We start from the raw sequence: 21,598 nt of genomic DNA on the forward strand, positions 1-21,598 counted from the left end.
CATTAAGAGTAATGACTAAAGTATTTCACCCTAATAGTTACAGAAGCTCAGACAATGTGTTTAATAATACTATAATATTGTGAGACAGTGGGAACATTGTGTTTGTGTGTGATAAAGAGGACCTGACAACAGACATGTTATGGTACTATGAGACCAAGGACAGGAGATAAAGTTCCTCCACCCAGGGAGGAACAGATGTGCTTGTAGACTTGTAGGTGCTTGTAGGAGTTATATAAAAGGCTATTCGCATTATATGATATTTAGAGCTCTAATGAATAAACTACAACAAACCTTTTGCAGAATCTGAGTCTTTGCCTAATTCTTATTAACCCTAGCTTTACAACCTGGGGGGAATTGGTCAAAGCTATAGTGATTGTTATCATCATTGAGATTGACAATTCTCATGACAGCTTGGTCCTTTCGAGCCGGATCTCAATACCTGCTTGTCGTCCCAGGGAACTGCTGATAACCATGCACGGGCGGATCACGGATCCGTAAGACAAAGACCTGACCTCTAAGATTGAGGGTCTACTTCAGGCCAGTGGTGAACTGGTACACGACAGAGGCAGTGATGAGATCCAATCTACATTGAAGTCTCAGCTGCAAGAATAAGGTCAGTAGTCTTTATTCATGGATTTTCGGGGAAGGATCTAAACTTGCATTAGACGTATACATTGGTATAAATCCTGTCTGGGTGATAATCACTAAAGTCCAGGAGGATTCATATTCAGAATACCTTTTTCAGATGTTTATATAGACTTAGTTCAAAAGTACCAAAGTATCTAGATAAATAAAAATGGGGGCTGAGAATTGAACGAAATTGGGTCCACAATGACTCAAAGTAGTTGAAGCCATTACCAAAAGAAACTACCCCGTATCGAAATAGTCTGGGACTATTAGAGGAATATGGGAAGTAGTCTGGGACTATTAAAATATATGGGAAGTAATCTGGGACTATTAGAGGAATATGGGAAATAGTCTGGGACAATTAGAGGGATATGGGAAGTAGTCTGGGACTATTAAAATATATGGGAAGTAATCTGGGACTATTAGAGGAATATGGGAAATAGTCTGGGACAATTAGAGGGATATGGGAAGTAGTCTGGGACTATTAAAATATATGGGAAGTAATCTGGGACTATTAGAGGAATATGGGAAATAGTCTGGGACAATTAGAGGGATATGGGAAGTAGTCTGGGACTATTAAAATATATGGGAAGTAATCTGGGACTATTAGAGGAATATGGGAAATAGTCTGGGACAATTAGAGGGATATGGGAAGTAGTCTGGGACTATTAAAAATATATGGGAAATAGTCTGGGACTATTAGAGGGATATGGGAAATAGTCTGGGACTATTAAAATATATGGGAAGTAGTCTGGGACTATTAGAGGAATTTGGGAAATAGTCTGGGACTATTAAAATATATGGGAAATAGTCTGGGACAATTAGAGGGATATGGGAAATAGTCTGGGACTATTAGAGGGATATGGGAAATAGTCTGGGACTATTAAAATATATGGGAAATAGTCTGGGACTATTAGAGGAATATGGGAAATAGTCTGGGACTATTAAAATATATGGGAAATAGTCTGGGACTATTAGAGGGCTATGGGAAATAGTCTGGGACTATTAGAGGAATATGGGAAATAGTCTGGGACTATTAGAGGAATATGGGAAATAGTCTGGGACTATTAGAGGAATATGGGAAATAGTCTGGGACTATTAGAGGAATATGGGAAATAGTCTGGGACTATTAAAAATGAATGAGAATAAGAGCACACACATAGATTGTGAGAATAAGCATAATAACAAGGAAAGTCATTGAATAATGTGGGTAGTAAATCCTCACAGGAGGTTCTGGAATTAACCGGGGATGAGAGGTACTTTATATGGAATCCAAGGATAATAGGAACATGTATATTATGGCCCCAAATGGAGAAAGAGGTACGGGTTCACTGCACATTTAGACACAGATCAGTTAGATGCCATGATCAGACAAATGCATAAGAATTTCAGGGATAATGAGGGAAAACAGCAGGTAGAAGGATTAGACACAGCCAGGATGTGGTTCTCTGTAGCCCGAAAGAGAAGAGACACAGAGAGGACAGGTTTCTCTTATTGAGAAAGTGGATAGAGGTAGAGAAAGGGAGGTATACATGTTACAACTGTGGCAAGCCAGGTCATTTTGCTAGAGATTGTGAGGCGCCGGGTAAACACTGCAGTAAAGGAGGCCATAATCACAGACTGTAGAGGAAAAAAAGATACGGTCGTTAGAGGAAAGAACAGAGAGAAAAAGGTGCTGCCAGCCAGACTCAGAGGAGGAATAGAAAGAACAGAGAGAAAAAGGTGCCGACAGCCAGACTCAGAGGAGGAATAGAAAGAACAGAGAGAAAAAGGTGCCAACAGCCAGACAGAGGAATAGAAAGAACAGCCAGCCAGACTCAGAGGAGGAATAGAAAGAACAGAGAGAAAAAGGTGCCGCCAGCCAGACTCAGAGGAGGAATAGAAAGAACAGAGAGAAAAAGGTGCCGCCAGCCAGACTCAGAGGAGGAATAGAAAGAACATAAAGGAGCAGAGCAGTGAATAGTAACTATCGGGGTGATTGTCGACCAGCATAAAGGAGGCTCTAAGGGAAAGGGACCTAAGAGAGAAGGGAAAAATGGACAGGATCAAATTGTTTCAATTGCGATAAGACAGAGACAACGAGAGTAATGAGAATCATTGCCGGAGTAACTCTTGGACCTTTAAATGAGGGCTCTTTTCTGGGTGTTGTCTCGGTACTACGTGCCTGAGTTTACGACTACAGACAACTATAAAAAGGGTTACTTTCGGGGCGTCTTTGTCACTTCAACTGTTTTGGTGGTTCAGTGGTATACTTCTCGCCTGCCACATGGGCCGTTTCCCAGCCTCAGCACCAATAGACTCAAATCTGAGTTTATGATTGTAATTAAACTATTGGTATGTTTTGCCTGGAAAGATACGGTCGTTAGTGTTTGTTTAAGATATAAACGGAACTTTTTAATAGATTATTCAGTTTAAATTGAAAGACTAATTATTTCAAAATAATAGCGTGGCGATTTCGATGTGTTACGTAGTCTGTTGTCTAAATGGTGAAATAACAGGTTGAGAATGGAGTCATTAAAATAACTCAATCCAAGAAGAGACAGTAAATCTAATGCATTCTAATAATAAGAGGATAGGTAATGGTGATATAACTCAATCCAAGAAGAGAGTAAATCTAATGCATTATAATAATAAGAGGATAGGTAATGGTGATATAACTCAATCCAAGAAGAGACAGTAAATCTAATGCACTCTAATAATAAGAGGATAGGTAATGGTGATATAACTCAATCCAAGAAGAGACAGTAAATCTAATGCATTCTAATAATAAGAGGATAGGTAATGGTGATATAACTCAATCCAAGAAGAGACAGTAATGGTGATATAACTCAATCCAAGAAGCAGACAGTAAATCTAATGCACTCTAATAATAAGAGATATAACTCAATCCAAGAAGAGACAGTAAATCTAATCTAATGCACTCTAATAATAAGAGGATAGGTAATGGTGATATAACTCAATCCAAGAAGAGACAGTAACCTAATGCATTCTAATAATAAGAGGATAGGTAATGGTGATATAACTCAATCCAAGAAGAGACAGTAAATCTAATGCACTCTAATAATAAGAGGATAGGTAATGGTGATATAACTCAATCCAAGAAGAGACAGTAAATCTAATGCATTCTAATAATAACAGTCATCTCAAATAAAACTGTGAAGGACCTCGGTGTTACTCTGGACCCTGATCTCTCTTTTGAAGAACATATCAAGACTGTTTCAAGGACAGCTTTTTTAAATCTACGTAACATTGCAAAAATCAGAAACTTTCTGTCCCAAAATTACGCAGAAAAATTAATCCATGCTTTTGTCACTTCTAAGTTAGACTACTGCAATGCTCTACTTTCCGGCTACCCGGATAAAGCACTAAATAAACTTCAGTTAGTGCTAAATACGGCTGCTAGAATCCTGACTAGAACAAACAAATTTGATCATATTACTCCACTGCTAGCCTCCCTACACTGGCTTCCTGTCAAGGCAAGGGCTGATTTCAAGGTTTTACTGCTAACCTACAAAGCATTACATGGGCTTGCTCCTACCTATCTCTCTGATTTGGTCCTGCCGTACATACCTACATGTACGCTACGGTTACAAGACGCAGGCCTCCTAATTGTCCCTAGAATTTCAAAGCAAACAGCTGGAGGCAGGCTTTCTCCTATAGAGCTCCATTTTTATGGAATACTGCCTACCCATGTGAGAGACGCAAACTCGGTCTCAACCTTTAAGTCTTTACTGAAGACTCATCTCTTCAGTGGGTCATATAGAGTGTAGTCTGGCCCAGGAGTGTGAAGGTGAACGGAAAAGCTCTGGAGCAACGAACCACCCTTGCTGTCTCTGCCTGGCCGGTTCCCCTCTTTCCACTGGGATTCTCTGCCTCTAACCCTATTACAGGGGCTGAGTCACTTGCTTACTAGTGCTCTTTCATACCATCCCTAGGAGGGGTGCGTCACTTGAGTGGGTTGAGTCACTGATGTGATCTTCCTGTCTGGGTTGGCGCCCCCCCTTGGGTTGTGCCATGGCGGAGATCTTTGTGGGCTATACTCGGCCTTGTTTCAGGATGGTAAGTTGGTGGTTGAAGATATCCCTCAAGTGGTGTGGGGGCTGTGCTTTGGAAAAGTGGGTGGGGTTATATCCTTCCTGTTTGGCCCTGTCCGGGGGTGTCCTCGGATGGGGCCACAGTATCTCCTGACCCCTCCTGTCTCAGCCTCCAGTTTTTATGCTGCAGTAGTTTGTGTCGGGGGCTAGGGTCAGTTTGTTATATCTGGAGTACTTCTCCTGTCCTATCCGGTGTCCTGTGTGAATTTAAGTATGCTCTCTCTAATTCTCTTTTTCTCTCTTTCTTTCTCTCTCTCGTAGGACCCGAGCCCTAGGACCATGCCTCAGGACTACCTGACATGATGACTCCTTGCTGTCCCCAGTCCACCTGGCCGTGCTGCTGCTCCAGTTTCAACTGTTCTGCCTGTGATTATTATTATTGGACCATGCTGATCATTTATGAACATTTGAACATCTTGGCCATGTTCTGTTATAATCTCCACCCGGCACAGCCAGAAGAGGACTGGCCACCCCACATAGCCTGGTTCCTCTCTTGGTTTCTTCCTAGGTTTTTGCCTTTCCGGGAGTTTTTCCATAGCCACCTTGCTTCTACACCTGCATTGCTTCCTTTTGGGGTTTTAGGCTGGGTTTCTGTACTGCACTTTGAGATATCAGCTGATGTACGAAGGGCTATATAAATACATATATTTGATTTGAGGCTCTCAGAGTGATTTGTGCGTAAAGGACAAATGCGGCCATTGTTTCTCACTTTCCTACTAAGAAGCCACCTGTCCCGGTTGATATATTACCAAATAGACGGCAGGGTAGCCTAGTAGTTAGAGCATTGGACTAGTAACCGGAAGGTTGCAAGTTCAAAACACCCGAGCTGACAAGGTACAAATCTGTCGTTCTGCCCCTGAACTGGCAGTTAACCCACTGTTCCTAGGCTGTCATTGAAAATAAGAATTTGTTCTTAACTGACTTGCCTGGTTAAATAAAGGTAAAATAAAAAAAGACATTTGAAAAGCACCTTGAGGATTGATTATAAAAACGTTTGTCATGTTTCTGTCGATATTATGGATCTAATTTGGAATATTTTTCGGCGTTGTCGTGACCGCAGTTTCCGGTGGATTTCTCAACCAAACGTGAAGTACAAACGGAGGTATTTCGGCTATAAAAATGTCCTCCATAACTCCATGCCACCAGCCACCGCTGCTGACCACAGACCAGAGACAAACAGTCTAACTGGCAACCCACGGATACATTAGTCTGGTCCCAGATCTGTGTGTGCTTTAGACAACTCCTTTAGATATACAGGGCATGACAATGACAGTCAGAGGAGTTGAACAGATCTGAATCAGGATACTAAGAGTTGATTTGAACAGATCTGAATCAGGAAATTAAGAGTTGGTTAAAACTGATCTGAATCAGGAAACTAAGAGTTGGTGTTGGTTTGACCAGATCTGAATCAGGACACTAAGAGTTGGTTAGAACAGATCTGAATCAGGAAACGAAGAGTTCGTTTCCTGATTCAGATCTGTTTAAACCAAGAGTTGGTGTTGGTTTGAACAGATCTGAATCAGGAAACTAAGAGTTGGTTTAAACAGATCTGAATCAGGAAACTAAGAGTTGGTTTAAACAGATATGAATCAGGAAACTAAGAGTTGGTTTAAACAGATCTGAATCAGGAAACTAAGAGTTGATTTAGACAGATCTGAATCAGGAAACTAAGAGTTGGTTTGAGGGTCAATAATGTGGGACCCCATTGCATACTTCAAAGTTAGAGATATGTTGAACCTGGATCATCATAATGATTCTACATGTTATAGTATGAACCTGGATCATCATCATGATTCTACATGTTATAATATGAACCTGGATCATCATAATGATTCTACATGTTATAATATGAACGTGGTTCATCATAATGATTCTACATGTTATAGTATGCCATGGCCTTTACTGGCCAAAGGTTAAACTGCTGTTATGGTTATGATATACTATGGTGTTGTGTCACTAGACTTTGACCAGATATTATTGCATTCAAAGATCAACTGAACATAGAACATAGATACAGAGACACTTGTCATCAGGAAGGTGATCTCTCAGCACAACGGAAAATATCTCAATGACTTGACATGTTCTGGTTGTGAATTCAGGCTACAAGGTAAGAATCTTCCCAGGGATTATTGTAAAGTGTGTAGAGACATTAAATGTCCAGTGTTATTTTAGTATAGTGAATGACAGTAAAACACTCAGATCTAACACTCCATTTCACCTGGGACAGCTACGTGACAGTGCAATCATACAAAATGGCGCTAACTGGGTGTAGGCAAGTCAAATTCAAAAACATGTTGTTCATATATTCCTATATCGCGGTTATTTTACAATTTGTATATTTTTTATGTATAAATTGTAAGTCGTCTTTCAGAATATCAGAACATGTGTTGTTTTCTAAATTCCAATGAGCTCCTGCTTCCTGTGTAATTTGGTATGAAACCACTGAACAGACTTTTCTTAACATCGATATTATGAACTGAATTCAGTAACAGCATCATAATATCATACCTGTTGAACAAAGCAACACACTAGAATGAGAGAAATCATTAAAATAGAAAGAGACATTATTATTAATATTACTATATATTATATTGTGATTATTATTATTATTATTATTATTATTATTATATTGTTATTATTGTATTATTATTATTATTATTATGGACAAAAGGTGAAAAATATAAATCAGGACTACATATTCATGTGATGCATTAAATCACCTGACTGTTTGGATGTGTCTGTTAGTAAATGTTTTATTTCTAAGAGATAATGAATAAAAGAGAACATATGACCTTCAAGAATTACTGTGTTAAACACAACCAACATGTTGGATCTCTGTTTAGTTGTCACTGTGTTAACCACAACCAACATGTTGGATCTCTGTTTAGTTGTCACTGTGTTAACCACAACCAACATGTTGGATCTCTGTTTAGTTGTCACTGTGTTAACCACAACCAACATGTTGGATCTCTGTTTAGTTGTCACTGTGTTAACCACAACCAACATGTTGGATCTCTGTTTAGTTGTCACTGTGTTAACCACAACCAACATGTTGGATCTCTGTTTAGTTGTCACTGTGTTAACCACAACCAACATGTTGGATCTCTGTTTAGTTGTCACTGTGTTAACCACAACCAACATGTTGGATCTCTGTTTAGGGGTCAGTTCTCTAAAATGAGTCTCTCTGGAGCTAGAAAGAAGGGGGGCCCAGCCTCTAAAACGAGACTCTCTGGGGAACATGACACCAAAGCTAAGAGGTGAGATTACAATGTTGTTTGTTTCTAAAACGTGTTTCCACCATTTTTTCACATTTGTTATTTATCAGACAGTATTGCTCAGGGGAACCTTGTCTGTAAAATATTGTTGTTCTAAGATTTTAATTCATAGTTTTTTTGTGTATGAATTTTTGTTTTTCAAAACGCGATTTAGCTGTAATGGAATGTTTGTATCCTGTATATTAGACTGTGATATGTGGTTGTCTCACCAGCACACACACACACACACACACACACACACACACACACACACAAACACACACACACACACACACACACACACACACACACACACACACACACACACACACACACACACACACACACACACACACACACACACACACACACACAAACTCACACACACACACACACACACAACACACACACACACACACACACACACACACACACACACACACCATACACACACACACACACACACACACACACACACACACACACACACACACACACACACACACACACACACACACACACACACACACACACACACACACACACCTCTATAAAATTTTAGCATGACACAATCATTTAGCCTCTTAATCATTATCTAATATGTTGGCAGGCAAAACTTTACAGTTTTTATTCTGATCGTTGTTACAAGCTGAATTCTGACAATATATCCGTTATATCAACACACTCTTCACTCCTGTTGAAACCAAAAGGGTTCTATCTTCCTACAATATACAGAACCACTAAAGTTCTATATAGAACACTTTATAGGAGGTTAGGAAGTGTCTGAGTATACAGTACATATAGAATATATATATAACCCTTTATAGGAGGTCAGGTAGTGTCTGAGTATACAGTATATATAGAATATATATAGAACCCTTTATAGGAGGTCAGGTAGTGTCACGCCTTGGTCTTAGTATTTTGTGTTTTAGTTTATTAGTTAGTCAGACCAGGGTGTGACATGGGGTTATTATGTATTGTATTTTCGTATTGGGGTTTGTAGTGTTTGGGATTGTAGTTGATTAGGGGTGTGTGTGTGTTAAATAGGTTGGCTGCCTGAGGCGGTTCTCAATCAGAGTCAGGTGATTCTCGTTGTCGCTGATTGGGAACCGTATTTAGGTAGCCTGGTGTTCGCCTTGTATTTCGTGGGTGATTGTTCCTGTCTCTGTGTAGTGTGCACCAGTCAGGCTGTAATAGGTTTCACGTTCCGTTTGTTGTTTTGTATTATTTAGTTGTTCATGTATAGTTCGTTCGTTTGTCTTCACAAAATAAACATGAGTAACCTACACGCTGCATTTCGGTCCGACTCTCTTTCAACTAAAGAAGAACGCCGTTACAGAATCACCCACCACACTCGGACCGAGCAGCGTGTCAACAGGCAGGAGCAGCGCAAAGAGGAGCCGCGTTTTAAGGATTTCTGGACATGGGAGGAAATCCTTGATGGAAGAGGACCCTGGGCTAAACCAGAGGAGTGTAGCCGCCCAAAGGTGCAGCAGGCGAAGTTGAAACAGGAGCTACACGAGAGACAACAGAAGCAGCTTCAGTGGGAGAGGCTACACCATTTAGAGAATTGGACATGGGAGGAGGAACTGGACGGAGAAGGACCCTGGGCGCAGCCTGGTGAATATCGCCGCCCCAAGGAGGAATTAGAAGCGGCTAAAGCGGAGAGGCGCAAGTATGAGGAGGCAGCACAGCGACGTGGATGGAAGCCCGAAAAGCAGCCCCAAAATTATTTTGGGGGGGGGCTATCAGGGAGTATGGCTGCGTCAGGTAGGAGACCTGCGCAATCTCCCTGTGCGTACCGGGGGGCTAGAGAGACCGGGCAGGCACCATGTTATGCAGTGGTGCGTACGGTGTCCCCAGTGCGGGTGCATAGCCCGGTGCGGTATATTTCAGCTCTGTGTATCGGCCGGGCTAGATTGAGCGTCGAGCCAAATGCCATGAAGCCGGCTCTACGCATCTGGTCTCCAGTGCGTCACCTTGGGCCGGTTTTCATGGCACCAGCCTTGCGCTCTGTGTCTCCGGTTCGCCTACATAGCCCAGTGCGGGCTATTTCTCCTCACAGCACTGGCAGGGCAACCAAGAGTATTCAACCAGGTAAGGTTGGGCAGGCTCGGTGCTCAAGAGCTCCAGTGCGCCTGCACGGTCCGGTCTATCCAGAACCACCTCCACACCCCAGCCCTCCAGTAGCAGCTCCCCGCACTAGGCTTCCTGTGCGTGTCCTCGGCCAAATACCAACCAGTGCCAGCACCACGCATCAGGCCTTCAGTGCGCCTCGCCTGTTCAGCGCAGCCAGCGCTTTCTCCCTCTCCTGCGCTGTCGGAGTCTCCCGCCTGTTCAGCGGTTCTAGAGCCTTCCTCCTCTACAGCGCTGCCGGAGCCTCCTGTCTGTATAGAGCAGCCTAAGCTGTCAGTCTACATTGAGCAGCCAGAGCTGTCAGTTTGCATAGAGCAGCCTGAGCTGCTAGTCTGCATGGAGCAGCTAGTCTGCATGGAGCAGCCAGATCTGCCAGTCAGCCAGACTCTTCCAGATCTGCCAGTCAGCCAGACTCTTCCAGTCAGCCAGACTCTTCCAGATCTGCCAGTCAACCAGACTCTTCCAGATCTGCCAGTCAGCCAGACTCTTCCAGATCTGCCAGTCAACCAGACTCTTCCAGATCTGCCAGTCAACCAGACTCTTCCAGATCTGCCAGTCAACCAGACTCTTCCAGATCTGCCAGTCAGCCAGACTCTTCCAGATCTGCCAGTCAACCAGACTCTTTCAGATCTGCCAGTCAACCAGACCCTTTCAGATCTGCCAGTCAACCAGACTCTTCCAGATCTGCTAGTCAGCCAGGATCCGCCAGTAAACCAGGATCTGCCAGATCTGCCAGTCAGCCAGGATCCGCCAGTCAGCCAGGATCCGCCAGTCAGCCAGGATCCGCCAGTCAGCCAGGATCTGCCAGATCTGCTACTCGGCCAGGATCCGCCAGTCAGCCAGGATCCGCCAGTCGGCCAGGATCCGCCAGTCGGCCAGGATCCGCCAGTCGGCCAGGATCCGCCAGTCGGCCAGGATCCGCCAGTCGGCCAGGATCCGCCAGTCAGCCAGGATCCGCCAGTCAGCCAGGATCTGCCGGATTCAACTTCCTGGCTGGGCTTTTCCTCAGTACTGGGCTGCCTCTCAGTACTGGGCTGCCTCTCAGTGCTGGGCTGCCTCTCAGTGCTGAGCTGCCCCTCTGTCCCGAGCTGTCCCTCAGTCCCGAGCTGTCCCTCAGTCCCGAGCTGCCTCAGTCCCGAGCTGCCCCTCAGTCACGAGCTGCTCCTCTATTATGTAGGGTTCTGGGTGAGGACTATTCGGCCATGGTCGGCGGTTAGGGTGGATTATCCATGGACGCGAAGGGGAGGAACAATGACAATTATGAAGTGGGGTCCACGTCCGGAACCGGAACCGCCACCATGGACAGACGCCCACCCGGACCCTCCCTATGGTTTTGAGGTGCGTTCGGGAGTCCGCACCTTAGGGGGGGGTTCTGTCACGCCTTGGTCTTAGTATTTTGTGTTTTAGTTTATTAGTTAGTCAGACCAGGGTGTGACATGGGGTTATTATGTATTGTATTTTCGTATTGGGGTTTGTAGTGTTTGGGATTGTAGTTGATTAGGGGTGTGTGTGTGTTAAATAGGTTGGCTGCCTGAGGCGGTTCTCAATCAGAGTCAGGTGATTCTCGTCCCTGATTGGGAACCGTATTTAGGTAGCCTGGTGTTCGCCTTGTATTTCGTGGGTGATTATTCCTGTCTCTGTGTAGTGTGCACCAGTCAGGCTGTAATAGGTTTCACGTTCCGTTTGTTGTTTTGTATTATTTAGTTGTTCATGTATAGTTAGTTCGTTTGTCTTCACTAAATAAACATGAGTAACCTACACGCTGCATTTCGGTCCGACTCTCTTTCAACTAAAGAAGAACGCCGTTACAGGTAGTGTCTGAGTATACAGTATATATAGAATATTTATAGAACCCTCTATAGGTCAGGTAGTGTCTGAGTATACAGTATATATAGAATATATATAGAACCCTTTATAGGAGGTTAGGAAGTGTCTGAGTATACAGAATATATAGAATATTTGTAGAACCCTTTATAGAAGGTTAGCCTGTCTGAGTATACAGTATATATAGAATATATATAGAACCTTTTATAGGAGGTTAGGAAGTGTCTGAGTATACAGTATATATAGAATATATATAGAACCGTTTATAGGAGGTTAGGAAGTGTCTGAGTATACAGTATATATAGAATATTTGTAGAACCCTTTATAGAAGGTTAGCCTGTCTGAGTATACAGTATATATAGAATATATATAGAACCTTTTATAGGAGGTCAGGTAGTGTCTGAGTATACAATATATATAGAACCCTTTATAGGAGGTCAGGTTGTGTCTGAGTTCCTCTATATATAGAACGTAAGTGTAAAATGTCTTTATTGTCAGCACTTCACTTAAACGACCAATTTTCTACTCTGAGACGCTTTGTGGATGTGGACCCAAATCTCAACATATTGTCATAAAAAAACTATTGTTTACATAATAATACAAAATGAATATTACTAATGTAACCCACTGTAAAGACTGGGTTTAGCTGATTGTTTGCGCCAATGTTATGGAACTGTCAGCGTCCCCGTACAGTATATTGTCCGGTTACGCACAGAGCGGGCTGACGTGATCTTGGAGTATACCGATGTAGTTTGCTATGGTGTTGAGACACCAAAGTTTATTGTTCAAATGTATTTTTGCTTTCCGTTCAGGGACAGTATGAGTCCTCATTTCAATTTGTGGTTCACCGGTTCCGTCATCATTATCGAGTAGAGGTACAGAACGTCCTGCTAGCCAAGCTAGTTGGTACAGATAGGTAAGCTAGCTAGCTACTCTAATGGCAGCATCCTAGTTATCCTATCCTAACATCATCACCGACTGCCTGCATTTCTTGTGGACCGATGGAGCTCCCTGGTTGTTTCCTCCATCTGTTAAATCCCGTGGAGGGCTTCTCCCTCTCTCATTGACGGATGCTGGCTACCTCTGTCCGGTTCTCCTCTCTTCACTAGATGGACGGTAACTTTAGTGTTTAAACCCTCTGTGTCCAAAGACCAAACTTTTGAATATTATTTTCGAGGCGCCTCAAGTAGGCTGGACCCACAATTTTCAACAATGTTTATTTCTGATGAAAACTAGTTAATTGCATTCGCCATGAAGCCCAGTTTCATAATATTACCTTGTGTCCCTAGTTATGAAGTAAATGGGAAACAACAGGGCTTATTTTAGGTCATTTTCACCCTGCCAGCTCCTATTAGTTGTATTGAGCTCCGTGGAATCAACTCACCTTCTGAACGCTCCATTCCCAGATCATTGTTCTCAGTCACAATGGCAGCTATGCTATTATTATCAATGAAACCTGCCGGCATTGATTGATTTTTAAAAATGGTAATAAACAACCTTGAGAGTGCGTCTTCCAGTCTCTAATTTTCTAAAATGGTCACTCATTACTTTAGTTACCTAAATATATCGTATTAGACCTGTGTTGCTTTTGGGAGAGCAAAAAAAATGTGATTATAGCAGGTATTGAACAGCGGGTAAATAATCACTAGTCAGAACCTCAACCTCAGTATACATTCATTATAAAATCATCTTTATATCGGATATTGCGAGTAAACAACCTCGGAATAGAAAAGACAAGAGTGCGTCTTCCAGCCCACCAATAAATTACATCATGCAACCCTCCCGGTTAGTAAATTTACCTCAACACACCCCTTGAGAACGCAGAGTGACGACACAAGCTTTTTAGCGAGGCTGACAGACTGACTACAAGTTGACTACTAGCGAGAGAAGGCAGAGCGGGTTGATGAATTTGACAGTGAATGTACGTGGAAAATATGTTTTCCTTGACCAGATGTGACTGAATTAATGTTCAGGCTTCTTGATAATCGTTATAGTAATGAAGTATAATTTCAAAACATGAGCATAAAACCAGGTAATAATAAACATGAATCATCTTTATATTACTTCACAGTAATCTGTTAAATGCCTTTTCAGTCCTTCCTCTTGTGTTAGCAGTGTGGAAAGGGACAGGAAGAAGCACACAGGAGTTTTCCTGTGAGGGGAGTGGTGGTGTATCCAGGGAGAAAACGAAACTAATCTTCTGAAATGTCATTAGTGGTCATATGCTGCCATCTATTGGAATTATGTAGTAACTGCAGTAGTACTGAATAATGTGTGAATCTTTACTAAAGTAGTACTTAAAATAACATATTCTAGTTCATTTTACCAATTACAACGATATAATAACAATTTATAGCATAACAAACAATGAAACTGACATAAACCAAAAACACCATACAATTAGATAATTATATATATAAAAAACTACATTCATATATTCTTTAAACATAAAAGCTAATTTAACAACAGTAGATGAGAGATGTAATGTTTAATGTTTGTCTCTGTTGTGTTGAAGACCAATCAAGCAGGAGAGACCAGCCTCCCCTGTTCCCAGCTGTGTGTCCATGAAGAGTGACTGGTCTATGGATCAACCTATATTCTTTAGAGAGGGAGACTTTTCTACTGAACAAAGGTAAGAAGAACTCATGGGTCCTGGTCAGTGAGTTAAACAACACTGTCTCTAGTCATTTCTCCTCTCCCATTTTCCCATTTATTGTTGTTGTTTTCATAATCCATAGGCTAATGATTTAGTCCATTTTCAAAGTCCTAAAACAATAATAAACAAACACAACATTCTCTCCGTGTGTGTGTGTGTGTGTGTGTGTGTGTGTGTGTGTGTGTGTGTGTGTGTGTGTGTGTGTGTGTGTGTGTGTGTGTGTGTGTGTGTGTGTGTGTGTGTGTGTGTGTGTGTGTGTGTGTGTGTGGTACACTGCACATTGACTCAGTACTGGTACTCCTTATAGTCTCATTATTACCTCAACTACCTGGTACCCTGGCACATTGACTCAGGACTGGTTCTCCTTATAGTCTCATTATTACCTCAACGACCTGGTACCCTGCACATTGACTCAGTACTGGTACTCCTTATAGTCTCATTATTACCTCAACTACCTGGTACCCTGCACATTGACTCAGTACTGGTACTCCTTATAGCCTCATTATTACCTCAACTACCTGGTACCCTGCACTTTGACTCAATACTGGTACTCCTTATAGTCTCATTGTTACCTCAACTACCTGGTACCCTGCACATTGACTCAGTACTGGTTCTCCTTATAGTCTCATTATTACCTCAACTACCTGGTACCCTGCACATTGACTCAGTACTGGTACTCCTTATAGTCTCATTATTTTCCTGGTACACCTACCCCAGGCCCTGGATAAAAACATATGCTGATTTCAAAACTTAATGTTTAAATACAGATCTTATATTACTGTATTTAATAATGGTTTAAAAAAATGTTGTATACTGATGTCAAATGTATCATTTGTAGAGTTCTTTATGAAACTCTGTCAAACCGAGCAGAACTACTGATTTCTCTGAGAGTGAGGCAGATATATATTATTACTGTGTAAAACCTAGCAGTACTACTGATTTCTCTGAGAGTGAGGCAGATATATATTATTACTGTGTAAAACCTAGCAGTACTACTGATTTCTCTGAGAGTGGGGAAGATATACATTATTACTGTGTAAAACCTAGCAGTACTACTGATTTCTCTGAGAGTGAGATAGATATATATTTAATTACTGTATAAAACCTAGCAGTACTACTGATTTCTCTGAGAGTCATGCAGATATATATTATTACTGTGTAAAACCTAGCAGTACTACTGATTTCTCTGAGAGTGAGACAGATATATATTATTACTGTATAAAACCTAGCAGTACTACTGATTCCTCTGAGAGTGAGGTAGATATACATTATTACTGTATAAAACCTATTAGTACTACTGATTTCTCTGAGATTGAGGCAGATATATATTATTACTGTATAAAACCTAGCAGTACTACTGATTTCTCTGAGAGTGAGACAGATATATATTATTACTGTATAAAACCTAGCTGTACTACTGATTTCTCTGAGTGAGGCAGATATATATTATTACAGTGCACTCCCTGGATGAGGAGATTTAATCTCATGTTTTGTCCACAGAAACCAACAGGAGAGATCAGAGTCAGAGATTCTCAGTGGTCAGTCTTCCCAGAGTCATCAAACAGACCTGGCCTCCATATTCAGTGTATGTGGTCCTGTTATGTACATTTGCTTTTGTTTACCACAAGTAAAGTTGATCTGTCAATCATTCATTAATGTCTTAATGAGAAAGCATTTCTTCTCTTGCTTAACTTATTTACTTTATTTATTTCAGTTGCTTGAAGAGAAAATCATGACATTTGTGAAGAACGAGCTGAAGATGTTCAAGAGGATTCTTAGTCCAGAACTCCCAGAAGGCTTTGAGAGTCAGAAGCAGGATAAGGAAGTGGTGGATGCTGAAGATGAGAAGCAGGAGAGCAGTGCCAGAGAGGGGGCTCTGAAGATCACACTGCACGTCCTGAGGAAAATGAACCAGAAGGAGCTTGCTGACACACTGGAAAAATGTAAGATCTGTCTGCCTCATGTTGGATGCTGTTTTATAACATTTAAAAGCTGTGGCTAAAGTACAGCTAAAGTAGCTGTGTAACTCAATGATATTGTAGCAGCCTTAACACAACATCAAGTGACCTCATCAAGTAGCAGCAGGGATGTGTTGGTTAATTTAGAGAAAGAGAGAGAGAACATTAATAATACCATTAATAATACCAATAATAATATAATAAGTCACACCAGTCTGTAATGTATTATGAAAACATTTACACATTTATACAGTCAGTTAAGAGAATAAATTATTATAATGTACAACTTTATAACAGTCCTACAATACTGTAGGCATTAAAACAGATTAATATTAATATCCTCTGTGTTATTTCTTCATTCAGATGAGCTTGCTGTGATTTGCCAACGTGAACTCAAATCTAATCTAAAGAAGAAGTTTCAATGTGTATTTGAGGGGATCGCTAAACAAGGAAACCCAACACTTCTCAATAAGATCTACACAGAGCTCTACATCACAGAGGGTGGAACAGGAGAGGTCAATAATGAACATGAGCTGAAACATATTGAGACAACAACCAGGAAACAAGCAAGACCAGAGACTGCAATCAAATGTAACGACATCTTCAAACCCTTAACTGGACAAGACAAACGTATCAGAACTGTGCTGACAAAGGGAGTCGCTGGCATTGGAAAAACAGTCTCTGTGCAGAAGTTCATTCTGGACTGGGCTGAAGGAAAAGCAAATCAGGATGTCCAATTTGTATTTTCATTCCCTTTTCGGGAGCTGAATTTGATGAAAGAGGACAAACACACTTTCATTGAACTTCTTAATCACTTCTCAATGGAAACCAAACAATCAGGAATCTCCATCTACAACAAGTACAAAGTTCTGTTCATCTTTGATGGTCTGGATGAGTGCCGACTGCCCCTAGACTTCCAGAAGAACAAGATCTGTTGGGACGTCACAGAGTCAACCTCAGTGGATGTTCTGCTGACAAATCTCATCAAGGGAAATCTGCTTCCCTCTGCTCTCATCTGGATAACTACCCGACCTGCAGCAGCCAATAAGATCCCTTCAGAATGTGTTGAACAGGTGACAGAGGTACGAGGGTTCAATGACCCACAGAAGGAGGAGTACTTCAGGAAGAGATTCAGTGATGAGGACCTGGCCAGCAGAATCATCTCACACATAAAGACATCAAGGAGCCTCCACATCATGTGCCACATTCCAGTCTTCTGTTGGATTTCTGCAACAGTCCTTGAACACATGCTGAAACATCAGAGAGAAGAGATGCCCAAGACTCTGACTGAGATGTACACACACCTTGTGGTGTTTCATACCAAACAGAAGAATGAAAAGTATCTTGGGAAAGAAGAGACAGGTCCACACTGGAATAAAGAGAGCATTCTGTCACTGGGAAAACTGGCTTTTCAACAGCTTGTGAAGGGCAATCTAATTTTCTATGAAGAAGACCTGAAAGAGGCTGATATTGATGTTAATGAAGCCTCAGTGTACTCAGGATTGTGCACACAGCTCTTTAAAGAGGAATGTGTGCTGTACCAGGACAAGGTGTACTGCTTCGTGCATCTGAGCATTCAGGAGTTTCTGGCTGCTGTATATGTGTTCCTCTCATTCATCAACAACAATGAGAATCTAATGGATGAACTGCAAACAAACGATGAGCCTGAAGTTAGTGTCTACAAGAGTGCTGTGGATAAAGCCTTACAAAGTGAGACAGGAAACCTGGACCTTTTCCTCCGCTTCCTTCTTGGCCTCTCATTGGAGTCCAATCAGAAACACTTACGAGGTCTACTGACAAAGACAAGAAGCAGCTCACAGAACCATGAAGAAACAGTCAAGTACATCAAGGAGAAGATCAGGGAGAATCTCTCTCCAGAGAGGAGCATCAATCTGTTCCACTGTCTGAATGAACTGAATGACCATTCTCTAGTGGAGGAGATCCAAAGCTACCTGAGCTCAGGAAGTCTCTCTGAAGCCAAACTGTCACCTGCACAGTGGTCAGCTCTGGTATTTGTGTTGCTGACTTCAGAAAAGGAGCTGGATGTGTTTGACCTGAAGAAATACTGCAGATCAGAGGAAGGTCTTCTGAGGCTGCTGCCAGTGGTCAAAGCCTCCAGAGCTGCTCTGTGAGTAAATAAAATTACATATAAGAACTAATCATCAGGAAGAAATATTAAGTTTAGAGAAAAATATGTATTAAAGTATGTATATAATATTATATACAGTGCCTTGCGAAAGTATTCGGCCCCCTTGAACTTTGCGACCTTTCGCCACATTTCAGGCTTCAAACATAAAGATATTAAATTGTATTTTTTGTGAAGAATCAACAACAAGTGGGACACAATCATGAAGTGGAACGACATTTATTGGATATTTCAAACTTTTTTAACAAATCAAAACTGAAAAATTTGGCGTGCAAAATTATTCAGCCCCTTTACTTTCAGTGTAGCAAACTCTCTCCAGAAGTTCAGTGAGGATCTCTGAATGATCCAATGTTGACCTAAATGACTAATGATGATAAATACAATCCACCTGTGTGTAATCAAGTCTCCGTATAAATGCACCTGCACTGTGATAGTCTCAGAGGTCCGTTAAAAGCGCAGAGATAATCATGAAGAACAAGGAACACACCAGGCAGGTCCGAGATACTGTTGTGAAGAAGTTTAAAGCCGGATTTGGATACAAAAAAAAGATTTTCCAAGCTTTAAACATCCCAAGGAGCACTGTGCAAGCGATAATATTGAAATGGAAGGAGTATCAGACCACTGCAAATCTACCAAGACCTGGCCGTCCCTCTAAACTTTCAGCTCATACAAGGAGAAGACTGATCAGAGATGCAGCCAAGAGGCCCATGATCACTCTGGATGAACTGTAGAGATCTACAGCTGAGGTGGGAGACTCTGTCCATAGGACAACAATCAGTCGTATATTGCACAAATCTGGCCTTTATGGAAGAGTGGCAAGAAGAAAGCCATTTCTTAAAGATATCCATAAAAAGTGTCATTTAAAGTTTGCCACAAGCCACCTGGGAGACACACCAAACATGTGGAAGAAGGTGCTCTGGTCAGATGAAACCAAAATTGAACTTTTTGGCAACAATGCAAAACGTTATGTTTGGCGTAAAAGCAACACAGCTCATCACCATGAACACACCATACCCACTGTCAAACATGGTGGTGTCAGCATCACGGTTTGGGCCTGCTTTTCTTCAGCAGGGACAGGTTAAGATGTTTAAAATTGATGGGAAGATGGATGGAGCTAAATACAGGACCATTCTGGACGAAAACCTGATGGGATCTGCAAAAGACCTGAGACTGGGACGGAGATTTGTCTTCCAACAAGACAATGATCCAAAACATAAAGCAAAATCTACAATGGAATGGTTCAAAAATAAACATATCCAGGTGTTAGAATGGCCAAGTCAAAGTCCAGACCTGAATCCAATCGAGAATCTGTGGAAAGAACTGAAAACTGCTGTTCACAAATGCTCTCCATCCAACCTCACTGAGCTCGAGCTGTTTTGCAAGGAGGAATGGGAAAAAATGTCAGTCTCTCAATGTGCAAAACTGATAGAGACATACCCCAAGCGACTTACAGCTGTAATCGCAGCAAAAGGTGGCACTACAAAGTATTAACTTAAGGGGGCTGAATAATTTTGCACGCCCAATTTTTCAGTTTTTGATTTGTTAAAAAAGTTTGAAATATCCAACAAATGTCGTTCCACTTCATGATTGTGTCCCACTTGTTGTTGATTCTTCACAAAAAAATACAGTTTTATATCTTTATGTTTGAAGCCTGAAATGTGGCAAAGGTCGCAAAGTTCAAGGGGCCGAATACTTTCGCAAGGCACTGTATATAAACAAATATCCAGTTTATTGAAAATTATGTACATAATCCGTATGTCATTTTATGTTGAAAAACATATTGAATGAATGCATCAATGTTTACATTGGTATAACAATATTGTTACAACACAGAGGCGGATGCAAGATGCAAGCAACGATGGTTTTAATGAATGTAGTTCACAGCAGCAACATAACAGACAGACTGTACTCAGAAGGAATCCGACCCAGGAACTCGGGCGCATCTTCCGATCATAACGTGCTGAGAAAACCAGGGGAGTGTGTCCAGATGAGTAGGAAGGAGCACAGCAGATAATCCACACAAGAGAAGAGCACGGACACACGACACAACCTCAGAGAAGAAACAACGATCTGACAACAAGAAACACTGGTAACAGAACATATAAAGGGAAGATAAGTGGTTCCAGCTGGCGCAGACAATCAGGCCGAGATTGGGAAACCACGCCCACACAAACACTGGAGAGAGAGAGAGAGAGAGAGAGAGAGCGAGAAAGAGAGACGGAGGCAGTGGATTCATGAACCGTGACAATACCCCCCTAGGAACGCCTCTTGGCGTTCCCAGGCGAATTTACCTGTCGATTGAAATCATCGATAAGGGAGTGATCCAGAATGTCCCTAGCAGGTACCCAACTTCTCTCCTCCGGGCCGTAACCCTCCCAGTCCACCAGGTACTGGAATCCGCGTCCCCTCCTTCTAGAGTCCAAAATACGATTGACAGAAAAGGTGGTTTCCCCATCAACAAGTCGTGGCGGTGGGGGAACCGGGACCAGCGGGTTAATGCGTGCCTGAAACACAGGTTTTATTTTAGACACATGAAAGGTAGGATGAATTCTCCTATACGCCGGAGGAAGCTTGAGCCGGACCGCCACCGGACTAATGATCCTGGTGACTCTGAACGGGCCGATAAATTTGGGGGCAAGCTTGTTCGAAACGGATCGGAGTGGAATGTTCTTAGTAGAAAGCCACACTCTTTGGCCAACGACGTATACCGGAGGCTTCGACCGGTGGCGATCGGCCTTAGCCTTGGTGCGCGCCCCCACCCGGAGAAGAGTCTCACGGGCTCTGCTCCATGCGTGACGGCACCTCTGGATGAAAGCGTGAGCGGAGGGAACAGTGACCTCGGACTCCGTACTGGGAAAGATAGGTGGCTGGTAACCTAAACTACACTCAAACGGAGAGAGACC

The 21,598-nt window shown here is 42.1% G+C and overlaps 1 protein-coding gene across 1 annotated transcript; it reads left to right on the forward strand.

The window, feature by feature from the left end:
• The first annotated feature begins 6,668 nt into the window (after positions 1-6,668).
• LOC135534909 (NLR family CARD domain-containing protein 3-like) lies at positions 6,669-20,945 on the forward strand. Its single transcript, XM_064961710.1, has 7 exons — positions 6,669-6,828; positions 7,880-7,978; positions 14,451-14,567; positions 16,092-16,176; positions 16,306-16,534; positions 16,913-18,677; positions 20,529-20,945. The coding sequence occupies exons 2-7, from the start codon at positions 7,896-7,898 to the stop codon at positions 20,707-20,709; spliced, it is 2,460 nt and encodes an 819-aa protein (XP_064817782.1). The 5' UTR covers positions 6,669-6,828; positions 7,880-7,895; the 3' UTR covers positions 20,710-20,945.
• Positions 20,946-21,598: the final 653 nt, after the last annotated feature.

This window comes from Oncorhynchus masou, unplaced genomic scaffold (genome assembly GCF_036934945.1).
Source record: "Oncorhynchus masou masou isolate Uvic2021 unplaced genomic scaffold, UVic_Omas_1.1 unplaced_scaffold_4136, whole genome shotgun sequence".
NCBI lineage: Eukaryota > Metazoa > Chordata > Actinopteri > Salmoniformes > Salmonidae > Oncorhynchus > Oncorhynchus masou.